Below are 20,409 nucleotides of genomic sequence, written 5' to 3'. Positions count from 1 at the left end.
TCTGTGGGGGCATGACAATCCCCTCTTTCTCTCCTGTAAGGAGGCTCAAGGGGGCTTACAATCTCCTCTGTCTCCTCCCCCTCCCCACAACAAACACCCTGTGAGGTGAATAGGACTGAGAGAGCTCCGAAAAACTGTGACTAGCCCAAAGTCACCCAGATGGCATGTGAGTGCACAAGCTAATCTGGTTCACCAGATAAGCCTCCACAGCTCAAGTGGCAGAGTGGGGAATTCAACCTGGTTCTCCAGATTACAGTGCCCCTGCTCTTAACCACTACACCACGCTGGCTCTCACCCACACTGGCTGTCACAGAAACAAAACCCCTAAGCAAGAGGAAACTAGGCTTCCCCACTCTCGATAAGCACAGGGCTTCCAGGATCAGCGGCACTGTAAGTGTGAGTGCGTCTGTACAGAAATCTCTGTACAGAAACATTCCTTCACTGCACAGCAGAGCAGCAGCGTATAATTGGCCTTCAGCTCAGCTCCATCACTACAGCAAGGAGAAAAGGAGGGTTTCACCTGTGGCAAAGTAAACATCAGGTGCAGGGAGGATTTCATTCTCTCCTCTTACTATGTGGTTGGGGAAGATACATGCTTAAATCCAAGGATCTACTTAGATCCCCTTCATCCATGGAAGATAAGAAGAGCCTTGCTGGCTCAGAACAGTAGCCCATCTAATCCAGCATCTAGTACAGCATCCTGCCTCACACACTGGCCAATCATGACACTTTATGGGTAGCCATGTTGGACTGTAGCAGAACAGGTAGGTTTGAGCCCTGTAGCAGCCTGCAGACCAACATCATTTTCAAGGTATACGTTTTCAAGAGTCAACACTCCCTTCAGGCCTTGACTCTCAAAAGCTAATACCCCGAAAATCCTGTTGGTCTCTAGGGTGCTACAGGAATCCAAGCGAACAGTGGCCAACCAGGTATTGCAGATGGCCAACAACAGGGCACAAAGGACCATGTTCCCCTGATGTTGCCTCTGGACACAGGTACTGAGAGGTTTAATGGTTCTGAGGTCGTTTCCCCACTTACCATCTGCTGCGCGCTACTCTCGCCAAGTAGCGTGGGGTCCCGCGGCACTCCCACTACAGGGGTGGCGAAAATACAGCCACCCCGACGCTGCCGCTTTTGCGCCCCTTCAGCACGCATCATTCCTGGCGCTCCTCAAAACGGCGCCGTGGGGAAGCCTGGGAGCGCATCACAAATGACGTGTGCTGAGAGTAGCGCACAGCAAAGGTGGTCGATGGTAAGTGGGGAAATGACCTGAATGTGGAGGTTTGTTTAGCTTCACATTGGGGGAGATGTTGCAAGATCAAGGTCAGAAAGAACAAAGAAATCAACAACATTTCTTGAGTGTTTCCTTCCATCACCCCTTGGTGGAGGGAGATGGGCACAATGTAGTGAAAAGTAAACATTTTTCCTTCATAGAATTCAAGGAGGGGCAGTTAAGTGCATCTTGGTGGCAATAGATAAGGGAGTCAAAGATCTGTGAGTGGGGTCACTTCACACATGTGTTATTTGGTTCGGATGATTTGTTCGAAGCGTTCCTCTCCCCTACTCCCACACATGCACACTTTATTGCAGTGTCAACCCACCTGGATTTTGTCTTTTTTGCAACCTTTCTCAAACTCTTTTGTTGCAACATTTGGTCCAACATTGAAGCCAAACCAAGCTGTCTGCTACATGAGTGGGAAACTCATGATTTTCCCCAGTCCTGACATATTGCAGCCATTTCCCCCCATGCCACTCCCAGGACTTTTTGAAAAATTTTAACACAACTGTAATTGACATATTGTTATAATGACGGGAATCTTGGGAATCTTCTCCTCTCCCACCTGGGCTTGCTGCCTTCCGTTGCTTGGTTTGAGCTCAGCCAACCTCCCAGAGGATTCCAAAAGGAAAGGAGAAGACTTCGCACGACCCAAGACTTCTTCCATCCTAGGACTGGCTTTCTGTAACTCAGTTGTTCTTTTCCTTTCCAGCTGGGTGAGTGGCCTTCCCTTTTATTAGAATTCCCTGGTCTCACTCACCCCCACCTGGCCTGTATCCAATGCCCTTCTACCTGCTCCACCTGGGAGGCTATCAAAGGAAAGGGAAACCTTCCTTCCTGCTTGGCTGCCCTGCCCTTTCAGGGGTCTGCATCCTGCGGCTCTCCAGATGTTCATGGACTACAGTTCCCATCAGCCCTACCACTTGGCCGTGCTTGCAGGGGCTGATGGGAATTGTAGTCCATGAACATCTGGAGAGCCGCAGGTTGCAGACCCCTGGCTGGTCAGGGCTGCTTCTTAGCTTTTTCCATCCTGGCTTTCCCAGTGCAGGTTCAACTTTGCCTTGTGACCAGGCCCCTCCCTGCTCTTGCCTGGCTCTTGGCCATCTATTCTGCTGGAGCTATCTGCCTGGTTCGCAGCCACCTCTCTCTCCCACCCAGCTTTCATCGTGGGTAAGTCAGGCCCCTGGCTGTCCTCAACATGAGCAGCCAGGGCAGGGGCCAGGTGTCAGCTCCTGACAGAAGGAGGAGGAGTCCCACCTTTCTCTCCTGTAAGGAGACGCAAGGTGGCTTACCAGCTCCTTTCCCTTCCTCTCCCCACAACAGACACCTTGTGAGGTTGGTGGAGCTGAGAGAGTTCCGAAAAACTGTGACTAGCCCGAGGTCATTTAGCAGGAATGTAGGAGTGCATAAACTCATCTGGTTCACCAGATAAGCCTCTGCCACTCAGGTGGAGGAGTGGGGAATAAAACCCAGTTCTCCAGATTAGAATCCACCTGCCCTTAACCATTACACCACACAGGCTATAATGGATTTATCTGTTAACCAGTCAATTACTGGTTAAAGCAGCTAAGAAAAAGGTCCCAGTAGGTCTGCAAGCGTGGCTTAACTGGAACCCGCTAGCCCCAGCCACAATCACCAGTTGCCTCTTGGTGGCAGGGCAGGAGGAGGGGGTGGGCGAGCCTCACTCTTTGTGGATACTGCTGGCCTAATCGGAGCTGAGTGGATACAGCACAGTGCTGGCTCACTGTGCTTTGGGTGCTGGTAAGGTTGGCTTTCCCCTGAGCCATTTCCACTTCCCAGTTCTCCCCTATAAATCAGGGCTGTTGTGGTTAAGCATTGACAATATGAGGAAGAACCAAGAATTGTTCAAGAAATGGATTCTTGGCCAGACGGGACTCTTGGATTCTTGGCCAGACGGGACCAGGGATCTTACCCAGTGCAAAAAATCCAAGGTAAAAAGTCCCACACTTTCTCCTTAGCCACAGCCTGCCCTGAAAATATATTGCTGTTACTGGGGGTGGGGGACCAGTGTGGAGAACTGAAGGGGGGCAGAAGATGTTGTGAGCTGTAACATCAGTGACTGATGTACATGTTCTTTTCGAAGCTGATTTAGCATCTCTTCTCAACTCTCTTCAAAGCTGGTTCGGTCCCTAGTAAAAAATCAACTCCCCTTTTACACTTCTGAAAATCAATTTAGGGGTGTTCACCAGGGGGAGCTTCACCTTAATTTATTCCCCAAGGATTCTGTGTATCATCTTGCCTTTGTAATTCATCGTACATCTTATCTTTGTGCTCCAAAGATGAATCAATACTCGCCTTCAGAATGTACCAGGACAGCTCTGTACTCTTTCAGGCACAAGCACAGAAATGTTTGGCTGACTCCTGTGCCCCCTGGTGGCCACGTTTTATTCGTGGCTTCTTCCAGTATTGGTTGTTTTGTAGATGAAGCATTGTGAAGCCTGCTACTCAACAAACACAGAGCCTCGCCCTTGGGCGTTTGTTTAAGTTTCTTTACTTCAACCTAATATGCTAATAAAATTAAGTCAGAGGACCATATATATGATGTGACACTTTAGATATGGTGTTTAAAGCTGCCTTATATGGAGTCGGGCAATTGGCCCAGGTAGCTCACCGCTGTCTGCTTTCAGTGGCAACAGCTTTCTAAGAGCCTCAAGCAGAGAAGAGTCTTTCCCAATAGATGTTATGAGAGCTGGTAACCGGAGATGCCACGGATCAAACCTGAGACCTTCCACATGCAAAGCACCTGCTCTGCCACTGAGCCACACACTGACTATAACACTTTAGTTATAATCCATCAAGATCTTCTTGCTTCAGCCCCATTGAAATGAATAGACTAAAGCACAAGATTTGGCCAGGAAACCTTGGCGGAGGGGACCCTTGCCTTTGTCCAAGTGACTAAGTACTAAGCCTTGGGGACATCACCGTCTACCATCTTTGGTTCCCCACGCATGAAATGTTTTCAGGACAAACATGAAGCGCCACATAAATTGAAATGGCTGCATGCTTGGTCAGAGGGAGAGTAGTTTGACCAAATAGTTCGCTGTTACTCAAATGGGGCAAGCTTTTATTTCTTTCTGCTTTGTTGCCCATCAAGCCTGGAACTCCTTCCCACAACACCAATGTGGAGCCACATCTCTCTTGGTTCAAACCGGAGCTCCACATACACCTTTCCGGAGCTCCATCATTTCAAAGTAGACATTAGCTTACCTCCCTCCCTCCCTCGTCTGTCCCATCTCCTGCATTTTCTCCTCGGAACATATGAAACCTGCAGACAAAAGATCCATCTGGTCTAGCACTTTGTTTTCCACCACAGCCAACCAGACATCCAGCCAAGCCCACACTCAGGGGCAGAGAGACCAAACCAATCTCTTAGTTTATCCAATTACAGCTGGCCTTCAGAAGCCCCTGCTAATCGCCAGTGATAAGACCTCTCCCCGCCATCATTATGTCCAGTTCCCTTTGAAAGCCATCAAACTGGGTAGCAGTATCATCTTCCGACAGAAAGTTCCCCAGGCTATTTTTTTTAGTATGTGCTTTCTTTAGTCTGTTGACTGTCCAGCAACTTCACTCGGTGACACCAGAACAAGTTCTCACTAGTGACTTTCTCCACACCATATGCCATTTATCTGACCATTTTCAGAATGTCTCTTTGGCCAAGCCTGTCTCTTCAGCCTTTGTTTACAAGGAAGCTATTCCAATCCCTTGATCATGGTGGCCTGCTGTTTTCTGCACTTTCAACTAGCGCTAGGCAATAATTTTGTGAGAGTGAGCAACCAAACGTATTCGAAAAGGACTGCACTAAAGACCTACCGGAGGCATTATAATGGCAGTGTTATTTCCACTCTCTCTTCTTGTTATCAGATTGCAAAGATCTGGGAGCAACCGCTGCAATTCCCCTTAGGTTTTGAAATGCATTCCATTGTTTACATTATGATTTGTGTTTAACTGCCACCACTGGCATTATTTGGTAGGAAGATGAATAACGTTCAAATCACAGAGCGTCCTGCATATTTTAGAAGAGACCTACTGACAGCATAAGCATTCCTGCTGTGAGAATGGGTCACTCTCTCATTGGGTGCCAATGCCACTGTATCATGAAATGCTGTGAAGGGAAGGCGTTGAGGGCTTTGGGCTGGATCCATTCAAGGCTAGATTATGGGGGAAGGCAGATGTTGCATTTTTAGCATGGCAGGATCGCTCTGCAAACATTCCATCCTGAAAAGAATTCAAGGGGGGGGGGGGGAGGAATTGCTTTGCATATTTTAAAGAGAAGCTGGTGCTAATCCGCTGCCTCCCAAGAAACATTTTTCACTCAATCCCTGGAGTCATTTTGCACTTTAAAATATTTCCTTTTAAAAAAAAACCTCCCAAAGGAACCAATAAATGGTTGCACAGCACTTTTAAATATTAAAACGACAGACAACCCACCTGGTAGATGAAGGGAAGGACAAGACGGATGGCTGATTTTTGCCATCAGTTGGTTGAAACGGATATCTGCCCTTTCAGCTGCAAAGCTTTGAGGGACCTGCCTCAGAGATTCCTTGAGAAGTCTTTTTGGCCTGGCTTTATAAGTAGGACTGACCTCGGAGGCCTTAACTAATCACACACACAACATTTTTGAAGAGCCACACACCCTTTTTCAGCCCATCAAGCCTACAGAGGGGTATGCCCATTTTCCAGCTAGGAAAACTGAGGCTAAGAAAGCAAGAGGCATTGTGGAAGGTTTTCATGGCCAGAATCAACTGGTTGTTGTGGGCTTTCCGGGCTGTGTGGCCGTGGTCTGGTAGATCTCGTTCCTAATGTTTTGCCTGCATCTGTGGCTGGCATCTTCAGAGGTGTATCACGGAGAGAAGTGTGTAACACACCTCTGAAGATGCTAGCCACATTAGGAACAAGATTTATCAGACCACGGCCACACAGCCCGGAAAGCCCACAACAACCAAAACAAGAGGTGTCTGAGATGAGTCCACTCATAGCTGGGATGAGCTCTGGACCCAAGCACTGGACATTCATGGCATGCTGCCTCTCTTTCAGGCTGGTCCCCTCCCAAATTCATTCACTGTCCCTTTCATTCATTCCATCTGTCTCGCGCTGTCTTGCAACACACAATTTTTTTGCAGCAAAAAAGATGAGACAGTAAGCAGCTCACTGCTTTCAGATCTGAGGAGCTGCCTGCTTGGGTATTAAAGGTCCCACACATCCCAAACCTTTTTGTGTGTGCTGAACTGAGCCTTCCTCTCCTCCCTCTTGTCACCGAATGGGATGTCACAGCCGAGTGCTCCCCTCCTTCTCTCCCTCCCTCTCTCTTTTCAGCCTCTGTCGTCACAAAAGAGTGGGAATCTTTGGCAAAGCTCAGTCTTGTCTAGTGCAGGCAGAGCTGCCACATTCGGAGCGGCACCTTCCTGAGACCCCTGAGCTTGCAGAGCGGGGGAACCTGAAGCTAATTTGGCGGCTTTCCCCTGAACTTGCAGCCAGCCAGCCTCAGAAAAGCATGCGTGTGTCTGCACTCCGGGCGCTTCTGGCTTTTAAGAGCCTGTGTGCCTCAGCTCCAGTGGCCAGACCACAAAGCAGGGGAGAGGAGTGAGGCTTGGGGTATGCGAGCAAGCTGAGGACCGCAAGGGATGCTCTTCTGCCAGAGCTGCCAGTCTTGAGTGGAAGATCTTATCCAAGGTCTCTCTCTTCTCCCAACAGGTAAGCCCTTCTGTTTCTCATCTTTGCCACACAGATATGAAAATACCTCCCGGAGGGAGATGCTCCAAGATTGCTCCGGCTTCTGATTGCATGTGCTCCAGCGACGAAGCCGCGCTTGTGTGACAAAGCAGGCTCAGGCAGAACAACCAAAGGAGGCAAAGTTTTCTTCCTCTCAGGAAGAACAGGAGAAGGACAAGAGCGCATCGGTGCTCTTCTGCGGCTCAAAGACTTGCGCAGGGCGCTTCCCTGGCATTGTAGTCTCAAGAACTCCAGCATTTCCCCGTAAGCCTTAAGATTGCTGATTCTTGGAACTTTCTGGGAGGATGCTGGGAGCCTCTGAAGAGACACTGCTATGGCATGAGTTTTTCCAGAGTTGGGCCCAGGATCAATGATGCTCCAGCCTGGCAAACTTCAGAGTGTGAGCTGGCAGATTCCCCCGTTCTGTCCTGAGTCATACGCTCATAAAGTGGCCACAGCAAAATGACTGTCCTCTCAGCCTCCTCATCTGTCATACAACACAGGCTTGTTTGGCAGGGATGTTGTAGGGGGTTGCCAACTGCCTGGAGGGAAGAAATGCTCTGTCTCTTTAACAGAGGCTTAGTGGAATGTTCTTCACCAGGTCAGGTTACTTACTTATCTGAACAGTTTCACCTGCCCATTTCCACACATTAAGCCTATGTTAAAGAGACAGGGGCATGTGGAATGGCATAGTAAAGGCTGATCTTGTCAGGTCTTACAAGCTAAGTAGGGTCAGCTCGGGTTAGTATTTGGATGGGAGACCACCGAAGGAAAATTTTGTACAGAAAGACAGTGGCAACCCCGCCCCCCCTCTGCTTGATTACTTGCCTTGAAAACCTCAAGGGATTGCTTGTCATGTTGCCAGTGACTTACACACACACTCAAACAGGAAGAGTGTTTTTCTCCAGGCCTGTTGGCAACCTGATAGTTATAAGAACTCCCTTCACACAGCCATTCTGTGGAGCCCACCCTTCTGTTTCAGGCATATGGTGAAAATGTTCCAGTTTGTTCTGGCTTTTACCTGATTTTGTCTGGGGTTGAAAAATGTATTTTTCACTAAGGTTTTTTTTAAAAAAAAAACAATTGCAATCTTTTTTGTGTTTGCTTTTTTTTTTTTTAAGTGATTTTAAAAGTTTGCTTTCTTCCTGTGCACACTCGGATACTCTGGCTGAGAGAGGGCAGGGAATTTTTCAGTAAAACAAAGAACTGAAATTAGCATGAAGAGCTTTGAGGCGCTAAATACTAGCACTGTGTCTGTCTGTAGGGCCAGAATGTAGAGCTTTGTGTCTGTAGGAATAACATTTTCCCAGCCTCAACTGCTTTACTGATACGGGAGACAAGGCGGCTTCTGAGACTAGCTGGAGCGAGTGAAGAGAGCCAGCTTTCTTCCTGTGCACACTCGTATACTCTGGCTGAGAGAAGGCAGGGAATTTGGTTAAACTAGGACTGGAGGACCTGGGTTCAAATCTGCACTGCTATGAAATTCACTGGGTGATCATGGGTCAGTCAGTTACTCGCAGTGTCACCTACATAACATTATGAGGATAAAATGGGGAAGACAGAACCATAGTTGCTGCCGGGAAGTTAGGACAGAATTGCACTTAATAGATAGAAAGCCAAATTGTAGCACATCACTTCCTTCCCACATTAACTGCTGGACAGCCATGCAGATAAGTCACAGGGAGCCCTGCTGCCTCTCCAAGAGGATTTCTGAACTTCTCAAGCGTGCCCGCAGTTTACGCAGAGCACACTCCCGAAAGCTTGCCCATTGATTTGTATGCACAACTTCCTTGGAGGTCAAATTAATAGGGATCTGCATAAAATTAATCAGTTAAGTAAAGCTGTAATGATACCCTCAGGGCTGGTTTCTGTGTTGTGTATTTAGAGTGAAGTGCACATGTCAGCAGAGGCGCTCTCTCCCAGACACGGCTGAGTGGCTGAGCAAATGCTCTGCATGCCAAAGGTCTCAGAAGCACTGCCTTACATCTCCAGTTCAAAGGGTCTCACACTGCAGGGCTGGGGGAGAGTGTCTGCGTGGGATCTTGGGGAGGGGCTGTGACTCAGTGGTAGTACTTCTGCTTGGCATACCTAAGAAGAAGAAGAGTTTGGATTTATACCCCACCTTTCTTTCCTGTAAGGAGACTCGATGTGGCTTACAAACTGCTTCCCCTTCCTCTCCCCACAACAGATACCTTGTGAGGTAGGCGGGGCTGAGAGGGTTCTGACTAGCCCAAGGTCACCCAGCAGAAATGTAGGAGTGTGGAAACACATCTGGTTCACCAGATAAGCCTCTGCCACTCAGGTGGAGGAGTGGGGAATCAAACCCAGTTAAGAACATAAGAAAGAGCCTGCTGGATCAGACCAGAGTCCATCTAGTCCAGCACTCTGCTACTCGCAGTGGCCCACCAGGTGCCTTCGGGAGCTCACATGCAGGGTGTGAAAGCAATGGCCTGCTGCTGCTGCTGCTTCCGAGCACCTGGTTTGCTAAGGCATTTGCAATCTCAGGTTCTCCAGATTAGAATCCACCTGCTGTTAACCACTACATCTGCCTGTTCTTAACCACTGCATCATCCCAGGTTCAATCCCCAGTATCCCCAGTTGAATGGATGAGGCCATCATAGGTAATATGAAAGACCTGTGCTTGAGACCCAAGAGAACCATTGTCAGTTTACATAGACAATATTGACCTGGTTGACTCAAAGGGTCTGATTCTGTATTAGGCTTGTTAATGTGTTCAGTTAATGCCAACAAGATCAGACTGTTTGGGTTTAGGAGTCACCAGGGGGAAGAAACAGCCTCTCAATCCCAAAGATGGCCTCCTGTCCATCTTTTTTAGGGCGTTTCCCCACTCACCCCGATCCACCCTGTGCTGCACGCTGCTGAGGCTGCTCTCAGTGCGCGGCATCCCTGGCATGCGCCCGGGCATCTGCAAGATCCTCAAGTAACGCGGGGCTTAAGGTAAGTGGGGAAAGGCCCTTTTACATTCCTCCCTATGGGGAAAAGCAGTGGCCTGCATTTGGAAGCTATGCTATAATAGGATTCTCAAAACTGGTAGCCTGGCATGGGGTTGAATTACATCCTTGTAATACATAAGTCCTGTCCAAGTGCCCTGAATGGCACATGATGGATATTTTCCTAGCAAAGCACAATAATGTCTAACATTTACCTGAAGTGTATCAAACATTCCAAACTCTTCTGCCCCCTGAATGATCTTCACATATATCACAACAGCCCTGTTAGGTAGACCAGCATTATTACCTGCACAGGAATGTATTAAACTGTCCTCTACTGTGTCAGACAGTTGGCTCATTTAGCTCAGTGTCCTTTGCTCTGATTTGGGGTTGCACTCTAGGGAAAGGCAGAGAAAGTTCACTCCTACCATCCGGGATCCTATCTGGAGATACCAGAGTCTGAACCTTCTGGAAGCAGAGTATGCCATCTGCCTCTGAGACAAAGCATGACATAGGTGAGAAGGAAAGAAAATGCACAAGAGAGAGAGAGAGAAGAGTGCATAAAACCACAGGACACTTTTAGCCACGACATGCCACTGGTGTGCATAACTCATTGGGGTAAAAATATGGATCCTGAGAAAAACACAGGAATGGATGCTGCTCTTGCCCCATCACTCCACTGAGCAAACTTTGAAGACATTCTCCTATTTAGATGGCTCTTCCTCCAACTGAAGAGCTCCAAGGAAAATGGTTGGATGCCCCCTCCTCCTTATAAATATCTGTAGGCTTACCCTAATAGGGCCAGTTAGCACCATTTCAGGCCAGCAGAGGAAGGCTCAATCCCCCTTCCTTTTCAGCATCATCGCCATGGTCTGAACTGGGGCCCTACTGCTTGGGAGCTTATTCACAGGTCTCCTAACATCACTTCTGAGTTGACACTCACCTTAATAGCATAATCAGGATAGATTCACATAGGCTCATTCCACACATGCAGAATAATGCACTTTCAAACTGCTTTCAATGCTCTTTGAAGCTGTGCGGAATGGCAAAATCCACTTGCAAACAGTTGTGAAAGTGGTTTGAAAACGCATTATTTTGCATGTGCAGAAGGGGCCATAAATAGCATTGTTCTAGTATGTATTCACTGCAATCACTCTAACCTTGGGCATCAAATAGAATCAGCTTATCTGTAGAAGTCAAATGAATAATGCCATGCGGCTGACACCCAAGTCAACATTCATTGTACAAACTAGATTCATTACCTCCATCCATGGATTTTTGTTCATTTTCATTTATTTAAAATATTTCTAACTATGTATCTATAAAAGCTAACAATATTGATTAAAACAAATAAAAAATTCACATATCAAAGCTTAAACATCAAATAAATGCTAACAGAAGAAAAGCAGGGGTTACAAACCTTCCTCCTGAATAATACTGACTGCTTGGTATCAAAGAAGATACATGAGAAGGTATCAAGAAGCTTCCTGTCAAGGCAGGAGTTCCAAAGTCTTGGTCCCAGCACTGATAAGACTTTGTAAAGGGTTGCCATCCACTTATCTTCCAGTGATAGGGCCCCATAGACCAGTGGTTCTCAACCTGTAAGTCGCGACCCCTTTGGGGGTCGAACGACCCTTTCACAGGGGTCACCTAAGACTCTCTGCATCAGTGTTCTCAATCTGTGAAATGGATAATTGTTAGGGTTGGGGGTCACCACAACATGAGGGACTATATTAAAGGGTCGCAGCATTAGGAAGGTTGAGAACCACTGCCATAGACAATATGAATACATGTCCCAATTCCAATTGACATGTGAAAAGGCATTCCTTCAGATATCCATCTCCAAAACCAATGGCTATAATGTTCATCTCAAGGTTTCCTAAAGGTTCTACTCTTGGATAAACTTCTCAACCCTTCTATTGCTTAATCTGTTTATTGCTAGTTCTCTACTTACTCAATGGGAATGGAACAACTACCCCTTTTCGTTCATGGAACACATAGCAATTGTGCCTAAACCAATATGACCAAAGCAGGCAGAGTTCTATGTGTGCGCTGCTACCAGTATGCTTTGATTATGCTTACATTTCTCTCCCACACCTGGGAGCCTCAAATTGGCTTTGTGGTGCGAACAGCAATAATGATTCCCTCCTTCGTCTCCTGCCTCCCTTGCCTTCCGTTCTTTGAACAGCTCAGCAGCCAGCCGACAGAAGTACAAAAGATAATTTGGAGTATTCGCACTTGATACATTCCTGTTCAAAATGAAAACAAATGAAGTTCAATACAGCATGGGCAAAGGGTGCTCAAGCAGAAATTTATGTGTGTTTTTTTAAAAAAGATCTTGTGTGAATTCTTGCTTCATTTAGAGAATAAGTACAACCAGTCTGGAGAGACATCGCTCCTGGGCAATTGTGGGTGAGGCAAATCAGGGAACTGAGGCAATCTATAGTTGGCAAGGGCAAGATTTCTAATTGTTCAGATGACAAAGAAGACCTGACCGAAAAACTGTATAGGCGTCAGGGTGTATTGCCTGGCCTGTGCAGGGCCAAGAGTACAAAAATGTCTCTTGGGCTCATCTCCTGTAGCTAAGGTTGGGTGATGATGACCATGTTGAATTTCTACCTGAGAACTCATTGGACTTCTGTCTGACAACTTGCTGGCCCTGCTGGAGTTTTGTATGATGTACAGGTGAAGGGTCCCTGCAGTTTGAAGATCTGGGAACAAATGAAGTGACAAGAGCATAAGATTTGCCTCGTGGTATCAGACCAAGAGCTCCAGCATCTTGATTCCTACAATAAACCAACCAGATGTCTCAAGAAACGCTTAAGGAGAGAATGCAGTACAAAGTTTCCCTGTTATTTCTGACCTCTGTCAATTGGTCTTCAGCAGCACCCAACAACTGAATGAGAAGTATTGATAGGCTTATCTTCCACGAATGTGTCTAGTCCCTTTTTCATGCACTCATAGTGGCCTCACTATATCTTGTGGCAATGAATTCCACAGCTTATCATTCCTCTGCATGATTAGTTATTTCTTCTTGGCTGACGTGAACCTACTGTCCATCATCTTCATTGGATGACCATAAGTTCCAACATTATGGGAGAGAAAAAAGTTATTTCTATCCACTTTGTCTAAATCAGGGGTCTGCAACCTGTGGCTCTCCAGATGTGCATGGACTACAATTCCCATCAGCCCCTGCCAATTGGCCATGCTGGCAGGGGGCTGATGGGATTTGTAGTCCATGAACATTTGGAGAGCCACAGGTTGCAGACCCCTGGTCTAAATCATACACATCTTTATAAACCTCTGTTTTGTTCATCTCAGGAGAAAGCAGCATGTTATAGCTCTATCTCATCAGATTTTAGAACCTAAGCAGGTTCAACACTTGGAAGGGGAGACCACCAAGGAAGACTGCAGAGGCAGGCAATGGCAAGCCACCTCTGTTGTATCACTTGCCTTGAAAGCTGGGATTGCCATGAGTCAGCTGTGACTTGACAGCACTTTACTCACATGTCACATTTTTTTGTTTACTGTAAAGCCCCAAACGATTAAGTCTTCCCTTTTCTCATAGGAAAGGTGCTCCAACTCTAGATTAGTTCAGTTGCACCTTTGGTCTAACCCAGGGGTCTGCAACCTGCGGCTCTCCAGATGTTCATGGACTACAATTCCCATCAGCCCCTGCCAGCATGGCCAATATTATTATTAGTTATTATAACTGATGGAAGTGAAAAAGAAAACAATGCCTTTCTGTCATCACTGAATAACTTTGCCATGTTTCTAGAACCAGCTGAAGATGTCCATTATCACCACTTTTATTTACCTTTGTACTGGAAGTATTGGCCATTAAGGTCATTAAGGTCAGACAAGACTCAAGAAGGTAAAGGACTGAAAATGGATGGTGAAGAGTTCAAAATGAAAAGCTAAGTTGATGATGCGGTCCTGGCAATCGCAAACCCACACTTTTCAGTGCAGCATAGAATGAAACAAATTGAAAAATTCAGTTCCTTTTCAGGCTACAAAATTGATCCTTTCCCTGCCCTCATCAAAGTATCCTGAGTGATGGGAAAGCAGAAGGGAGGCTGAATTAAATGTTGGGTGCCCCAAAATGAGCCAACTCAATCCTTTTGATTTCAAGGCAGTATGGTGCCGTGGTATTTGACTTGAGCTGGGTTCAAAACACCATTCAACCACTAAAAGACCTTGGATCTGTCATTCTCTCTTAGGCTCATTCCGCACAGCATATATATATAACGAGTTGAAATCGTTATAAATGAATTCATTTCCCATCATAACAGTTGTTATAAATTTGCTGTGTGGAATGAGTTTCAGCCTCACCTACCTCACTGGGTTGTTTTGGAGGCAGAATGGAGGAAGGGCGAAGCATGTAAACTATTTTAGGAAGATGAGGATGAATATAGGATAAATGAGGAAACTGAGCAATTGCCGTGAACCTGAGGAGTGCTGCTGCTAACTTGATTCATTATATCAATGTGCTATTCACGGAGGTGACAGTATTCCTGCCTTGTAGTCTCTCAATTAAAATGATAAATAGACATGAGGAAAAGTATAAAATGACAATGAAGCTTTGCGCAGGATTGTGTTCGGTGCCTACAGACCAAAGCAGGAGGCTTTTAATTTTAAAAAAGCCAGCCAAGCGGTGCCGTGCGTGCCAAGAGGAACTATACAGTCACTTCTCCACTTGGTTTCTGATTCCAGTTGTCCAAGATTTATAGACTGGAAAGTGACTCACCTGCATGCAAATGCTGTTCCTATGGCCCTTCCTTTGACAGTTCCATCATACCTCCCAACTTCAAAGAAAAGCACATCATAGTAGAAAGTAGAATCAAAGCATCTTTCGTCTACTAGTTGGAGAGGATGGCTGCTTTTGCCCAGTGGGTCCACTTCAGTCCCAAATGTAAGATAGGTTTGGGCTCAACCATGCCCCCAAACCATGGGACCTGTCCAGTGGTGGGCTTCAGCCTATTCGCACCAGTGTGGTAGAACCGGTAGCTAATTTTTTTGTCTAGTTCCGAGAACAGGTTGTAATCCCGCCACTGAATCCTTTCGGAACTGGTTGTTAAATGATTTGAATCCCACCACTGGACCTGCCCATGCTGTGCTACGAACTTTGGATGTTTTGAGATGGATTGCAGTGATGAGATAAAGATGCTCTTTTTGCAAGCATTCGAGCATCGATATTAAATTATCGTATCTTCTCCAAGCCTCCTTTTTCCTGGGCTGGCCTGGTTGAAGTCTAGCAAACTAACCTCAGATGACACTGGAGGAGACGAAAAGGACGTCAGTTTTTTGGGGTCCTCATTGAGGAGAAAGGTGGGATATGAATGAAATAAATAACAAACAAATCTATATCTGATGTCTTTAATATGTGTGTAGATGAATGCAGGTCAGGCAGTGCATGAAAAAATTGCAGGCCAGCCTCAGGCAGATAATAGGAGATAAAACAGCAGGAGTTCCCATATGTGTAGATGGGGAGCAGAAGAGGGTTCCTCTTGCATTAACTTTGTGTATGCTTACATGTATGGGTGGTAGGATTTTCATCCTCTTCCCCACCCTTTTGTCCAACGATATGCATGGATGTACATAGAACAGGTGAATTATGCAAAAGTTATGCATGGAAAAGTTATGCACAGCACAAACACATTCTGCGAAAGTGTACATGTGTACTTATGTATTAATCGTAGGGAAGGGTAAAGAGTATCTTTCTTCCCCCATCCTGCCCATGCCTCCTCCCTATGTTAAAGAAGAAGAAGAGGGATTTGGATTTATATCCCCCCTTTTCTCTCCTGTAAAGAGACTCAAAGGGGCTTACAATCTCCTTGCCCTTCCCCCCTCACAACAAACACCTTGTGAGGTGGGTGGGGCTGAGAGAGCTCCGAAAAGCTGTGACAAGCCCAAGGTCACCTAGCTGGAGTGTGGGAGTGCACAAGCTAATCTGAATTCCCCAGGTAAGCGCAGGCAGATAATCTGAATTCCCCAGATTAGCCCAGGCTAATCTGAATTCCCCTGATAAGCCTGCACAGCTCAGGCGGCAGAGCGGGGAATCAAACCTGGTTCCTCCAGATTAGAATGCACCTGCTCTTAACCACTACGCCACTGCTGCTCCCTATTCGTGCCATTAATTGTAGGCTTCCATTGCATGTTTTTTCCCTCGTTTCTCCAGGAACCGTTTTCTTCTTGGTGCAACATCCCTGCCTATGGAGAGGCTTGCTTTGATCTACAGACATCTGCTTCACTTGCCATCCAGTGTGAGCAAGAGGGAGCATGTTCAGGGTGAATCGTAGCTGGAAGGAATCCTGTGAGTGTTCATAACTTCAGCACCACAGACAGTTTCTCCCACCGTGCCTCCAACACCACTTTCCAAGAGCAGACCAAAGTGATGCTCAGCTGTCCGCCCCCAATGGAGATCGCTGCCCGCAGCACTACCCTGCCAGAAGTTGAACGCACGGGTACATGCCGTTCCCATGTTGCCACTCAACACAGACTTGGCAAATGAAAAGAGATGTTCTGGATTCTTCTGTCTTTGGAGAAAATATTCTAGCAGGAGGGAAGCATCAGCCGCTGCCTCACAGAAGATGTATCAGCTTACAGGTGGCTTCCTAGCCTTTAAGAACGTCATTACCTGCTGTTTCCTCGTGTCCTTCTCAGGTAAAGGATGACTGTGTTTTCCCAATTCTGAAATTAGCTTCTCCATTGTCTAATCGAATTCAAGTGTCTTATTATGCAAATTAATGTGAAAAGTAATTAGTGTGAATCTGCAAGAGAATACACAAACAAAAATGGATTGAAAGAGGTTATTTTACAGAGGGAAAACCCATTCTGAAAACAGAAAACGCCCTCACGGGTCAAAGGAAATGTAATTTGACAGTGTAAAGGGCTTCTGTTACAGTTTTGACTATTACCAGTAATTGCCCATTAAGGGGCTCTAGCGCTTTCTGGGCTCATGCAGTTTTCCGTGACTTGTCTGAATTAACTCTTATACTTTATGAGTGAGGAATTCTTTCTTGAAAAATCAAAACAAAAAAGACAATGTTGTGGCTGATGTGACTGTGCAAAACGCCTCTGTGTTGCAACCGATTGATTCTCAGCATGTAACAAACTATTCTGCCTGAGTGGTGCCTGAGTCGAGTCAGAGCCTGCATGGTGTAATGGCCCTCAGACTAGGATCTGGAAGATCTGGGTTCAAATCCCCACTCTACCACGGAGGCTTGCTGTGTGGCCTGTCGCTCTCTCTTAACCGAACCTACTTCACAGGGATGTTGTAAGGATGAAATTGAAGAGGGAGGACGATGCAAGCTGATTTGGGTCTTCCTTGGGGAGAAAAGCAGAAAATAAATAAATGCAACTTAAAAGTGGAGAGTGTGTTTTTACTCTTGTGGTCCACAAATTAAAACAAGAGCTTCCTTTTACTGAAACCGGAAGACATTTGGACTACCTGCTTACACTAGCAGTATCACTGCAAATCATAGCAAGATGCTCTCAGTACCTCAGTAAAGGGCTTCAACTTGTATGCGGCAATTCGGAGCACTGTTCTGTCAGGGAACTACCTGGGACAGTCGGTGCTGACCTCACAGAACTCCTCAGGCCCAGAAGGGAATAGCTGCAGCCAGGGGCCAGTGGCATAGCGTCCATGGGGCGGGAGGGGCGCGACACCCCAGGCAGAGCAGTGGCAGAGGCATGGCCACGCCATCAAGGGGGCGTTCCGGGGTGGGAGCGAGCAACGCCACAGCAGGGGCACAGGGCACGGGAGCACCACAGGTGCAGTGTCCCCTCGCTTTACCCCTGCCAGGGGCAAAGGGGGAAAATGGTGCCCGGGGCAAAATGGTGCCCGGGTACTGCCCCCCGCAGCCCCGTTTCCCCCACCTGTGCCGCCCACTTACCTTTTTCTGCCAGATGAAAACAGCTTTCTGCTGACTGAAAATGTGCCAGGCTGGTGGGGAGGAGCCACGCCTGGTGAGGTGGGGAAAGGGAGCAAGGTGGGGGGTGGGGCAATTTTCCGCCTTCACTGGCACACACCCAGTGCATGGCGCACTTCCCTGTTCCCTTATAGCTCCGCCACTGGCTGCAGCATCACTCCCTGCAAGTGGCAAGCGATATGAAAGCTCAGAATTGGGCAGGCATAGTGTCAGCCCTGGCAGTGTGGCCTTTGACTCTTGGCTAGTCAGCAGAGCAGCTGCAATAGCCAGCATCTGATTCACAGAGGCGTATCGGGGAGAAATGGCACCCAGGGAAACACCTGCTCTGGGTACCCTCCCCGCGCGCCCTTTGTGCCCCACTTACCTTAGTCAGCAGCAGCAGTCACAGGCAGCCTGGTGGGGCGGGGCCAAGGGGCACCTGGCGGCCGCCCAGTCAGGCTGCTCCTTCAGCCAGTGGAGGCTCCACCAACTGATGGAGCAGCATGGTGGGGCCGGGCTGAGGAGTGCCCATCGACAGCCCAACCAGGCTGCTCCTTCAGCTGAAGGAGCAACCTGGCAGGGGTGGGCTGGCCTGAGGGGCAGCCCACGGCAGGCTCCTGGCCTGGCTGAGGGGCTCCCAAGATCAGTTGACCCTTCCCCCCATGTCCCTCTGGCAGATACACCACTGCTGATCCACTTCCAGAGTCTTCAGTTTAAGCGCAGATTGTTGTTGTTTTAAGCTGTCTTTTGGCCTCAAGGGTCTTTGTACAGAAATAAACAGAAAAAATTGTTACAAATCAACCCAAATAAATGAGCCATCACCCTTGAGGTGGAGAGCTTACTCTCCTGCCTGAACTCTGAAGTTGTTCAAAGAGGCCCTGTAGTAGGAACAACAGGGATGGATAGATATGTTTGCTGGGGAGCCAAATATCGGCCTATTTGACTGAGTCCCCTAAATCTTTCCTCATGAGTAATACCTTTCCTTCGGAACAACAGTGGAAGCCTCTTATTCTGGAAGCATTTTAAAGATTAAATTCCAGCCTTGGTTTTAAATGATGATCTGATTGTAGTCAATTGTTATTCATTTCTGGATTTTTATTATCTTATCCTTTTGGTGGGGTTGTACTGAGTTTAAGTCCTCTTAGTAATTTGGAAAGGCAAAAAATTAACAGCCTAACTAAAACAAATTAATAAATAAATAGGTTCAGGCTCAACCACTCACAGTCCCAATCAGGGAACATTAACGCTTGCCATTTTTTCCACAGTATGTGTGCATAAGCATTTAGGTCACATAATGACAAGGCAGAAGTTATTGGAAAAGACAATAACGCTACGAAAGGCAGCAGGAAAACTGGAAGACCCAACGTGAGATGGAATTACTCTGTAAAGCAAGCTACAGTCCTCAGTTTGCAAGACTTAAGAAGGTGGTTAAAGATAGGATGTTTTGGAGGAAATTGATTCATAGGGTCCCCATAAGTCAGAAATAACTTGACAGAACTTTATGCATATGCACAAGTGCAAATTGGCATGCCTGTTTGGTTCCTGCTGTCCCTTAGTCTGTAACCAAGTATGTAGCTGTATACTAGATCTATTGCATGTTTCTTATGTGTCAAATGGCCTTCCAGATGGATAGAATGGATAGTGCTTGTGCAGGGGAAGAATTACTGGCTGAGTTCTTACAAATTTTAATTCCTTGCTGAGGATGAGATCCTTTATGTTCGCCCCTGGTATATATCTGTAAGACATTGGAATTAGCTTTCCACCTCCTTTTGTAGGCATGTTCATTCATGTAGGCATGTACAGCCTTCTCTGTGGCTGTGCCCACATTTTAGAATGGTCTTCCTGAATGCATCAGGAAGTGCATTACTGTGGTCAGTGTGAGGTGGGAGTTATTAAGGAGGGCTTTCCAAACTACAGCTAAATTTTGTCACTGAAACCGCCACACTGTTCCTTATGTGGTCAGCTTTCTAGCTGATTGTGTTTTCAATCAATGCTTTCAGTACTACTTATGTTTTCGTTGCCATTTGTAATACTACCTTGACTCTGTAATAGAATAAAGGCAGGGTTTTTTTTAAAAAAAATGTGATCGATATCTTGCGGGAACTCTGGCTTCATTCAGCAGCTCAGCTCTTGCAAAGCTGATTTTAATCGCTAATAACATGGTACACAAAAAGTGGATGAAAGGCGCTTTATTTAAGAGGCAGATGGTGCAGTTCAGTGAAAATGGTGCTACTGATTTCAGTGAGATTTTGGTATATTAGTGCAATCCTAAACACGTGAACCCAGAAGTAAATCCAACTGAGTTCAATGAGCTTTTTTCTCGTCAGCATAGGGAGCAGGCTGCAGGTCTGATGATGTTATTTAACGGGGCTTTCTCCTAGTAAAATGGCCTCAGGATTACAGCTCTAACTGTCTGCAGACTTTACCTACAATGTGTACTTTGAGAATTCTTCTTACTATGGGCACAGTTAGATGATATGACGTCCACAGGGATGCTGTGGCCATGTTACTGCAGGAATTTTCTGACTTTGAAAATGCTGTG

At 46.8% G+C, this 20,409-nt stretch overlaps 1 protein-coding gene across 2 annotated transcripts in view; it reads left to right on the top strand.

Moving 5' to 3' along the window:
* Nucleotides 1-6,658: 6,658 nt before the first annotated feature.
* The window catches only part of CHRNA2 (cholinergic receptor nicotinic alpha 2 subunit), a 38,697-nt gene continuing 24,946 nt past the window's right edge, over nucleotides 6,659-20,409 (top strand). The window contains exons 1-3 of one of the 2 annotated variants that reach the window (XM_048516722.1): nucleotides 6,659-6,988; nucleotides 15,177-15,285; nucleotides 16,136-16,620. In XM_048516722.1, coding sequence (XP_048372679.1) covers nucleotides 16,437-16,620 — 184 coding nt within the window. In that variant the 5' untranslated portion in view covers nucleotides 6,659-6,988; nucleotides 15,177-15,285; nucleotides 16,136-16,436. The remainder of the gene's footprint in view (nucleotides 6,989-15,176; nucleotides 15,286-16,135; nucleotides 16,621-20,409) is intronic. The other variant, XM_048516714.1, reaches the window with a different exon arrangement.

Source organism: Sphaerodactylus townsendi, linkage group LG01 (assembly GCF_021028975.2).
Source record: "Sphaerodactylus townsendi isolate TG3544 linkage group LG01, MPM_Stown_v2.3, whole genome shotgun sequence".
In the NCBI taxonomy this organism is placed as follows: domain Eukaryota; kingdom Metazoa; phylum Chordata; class Lepidosauria; order Squamata; family Sphaerodactylidae; genus Sphaerodactylus; species Sphaerodactylus townsendi.
Note: the sequence above shows the minus strand (reverse complement) of the source record. Positions and strands in the feature narration are given on the sequence as shown.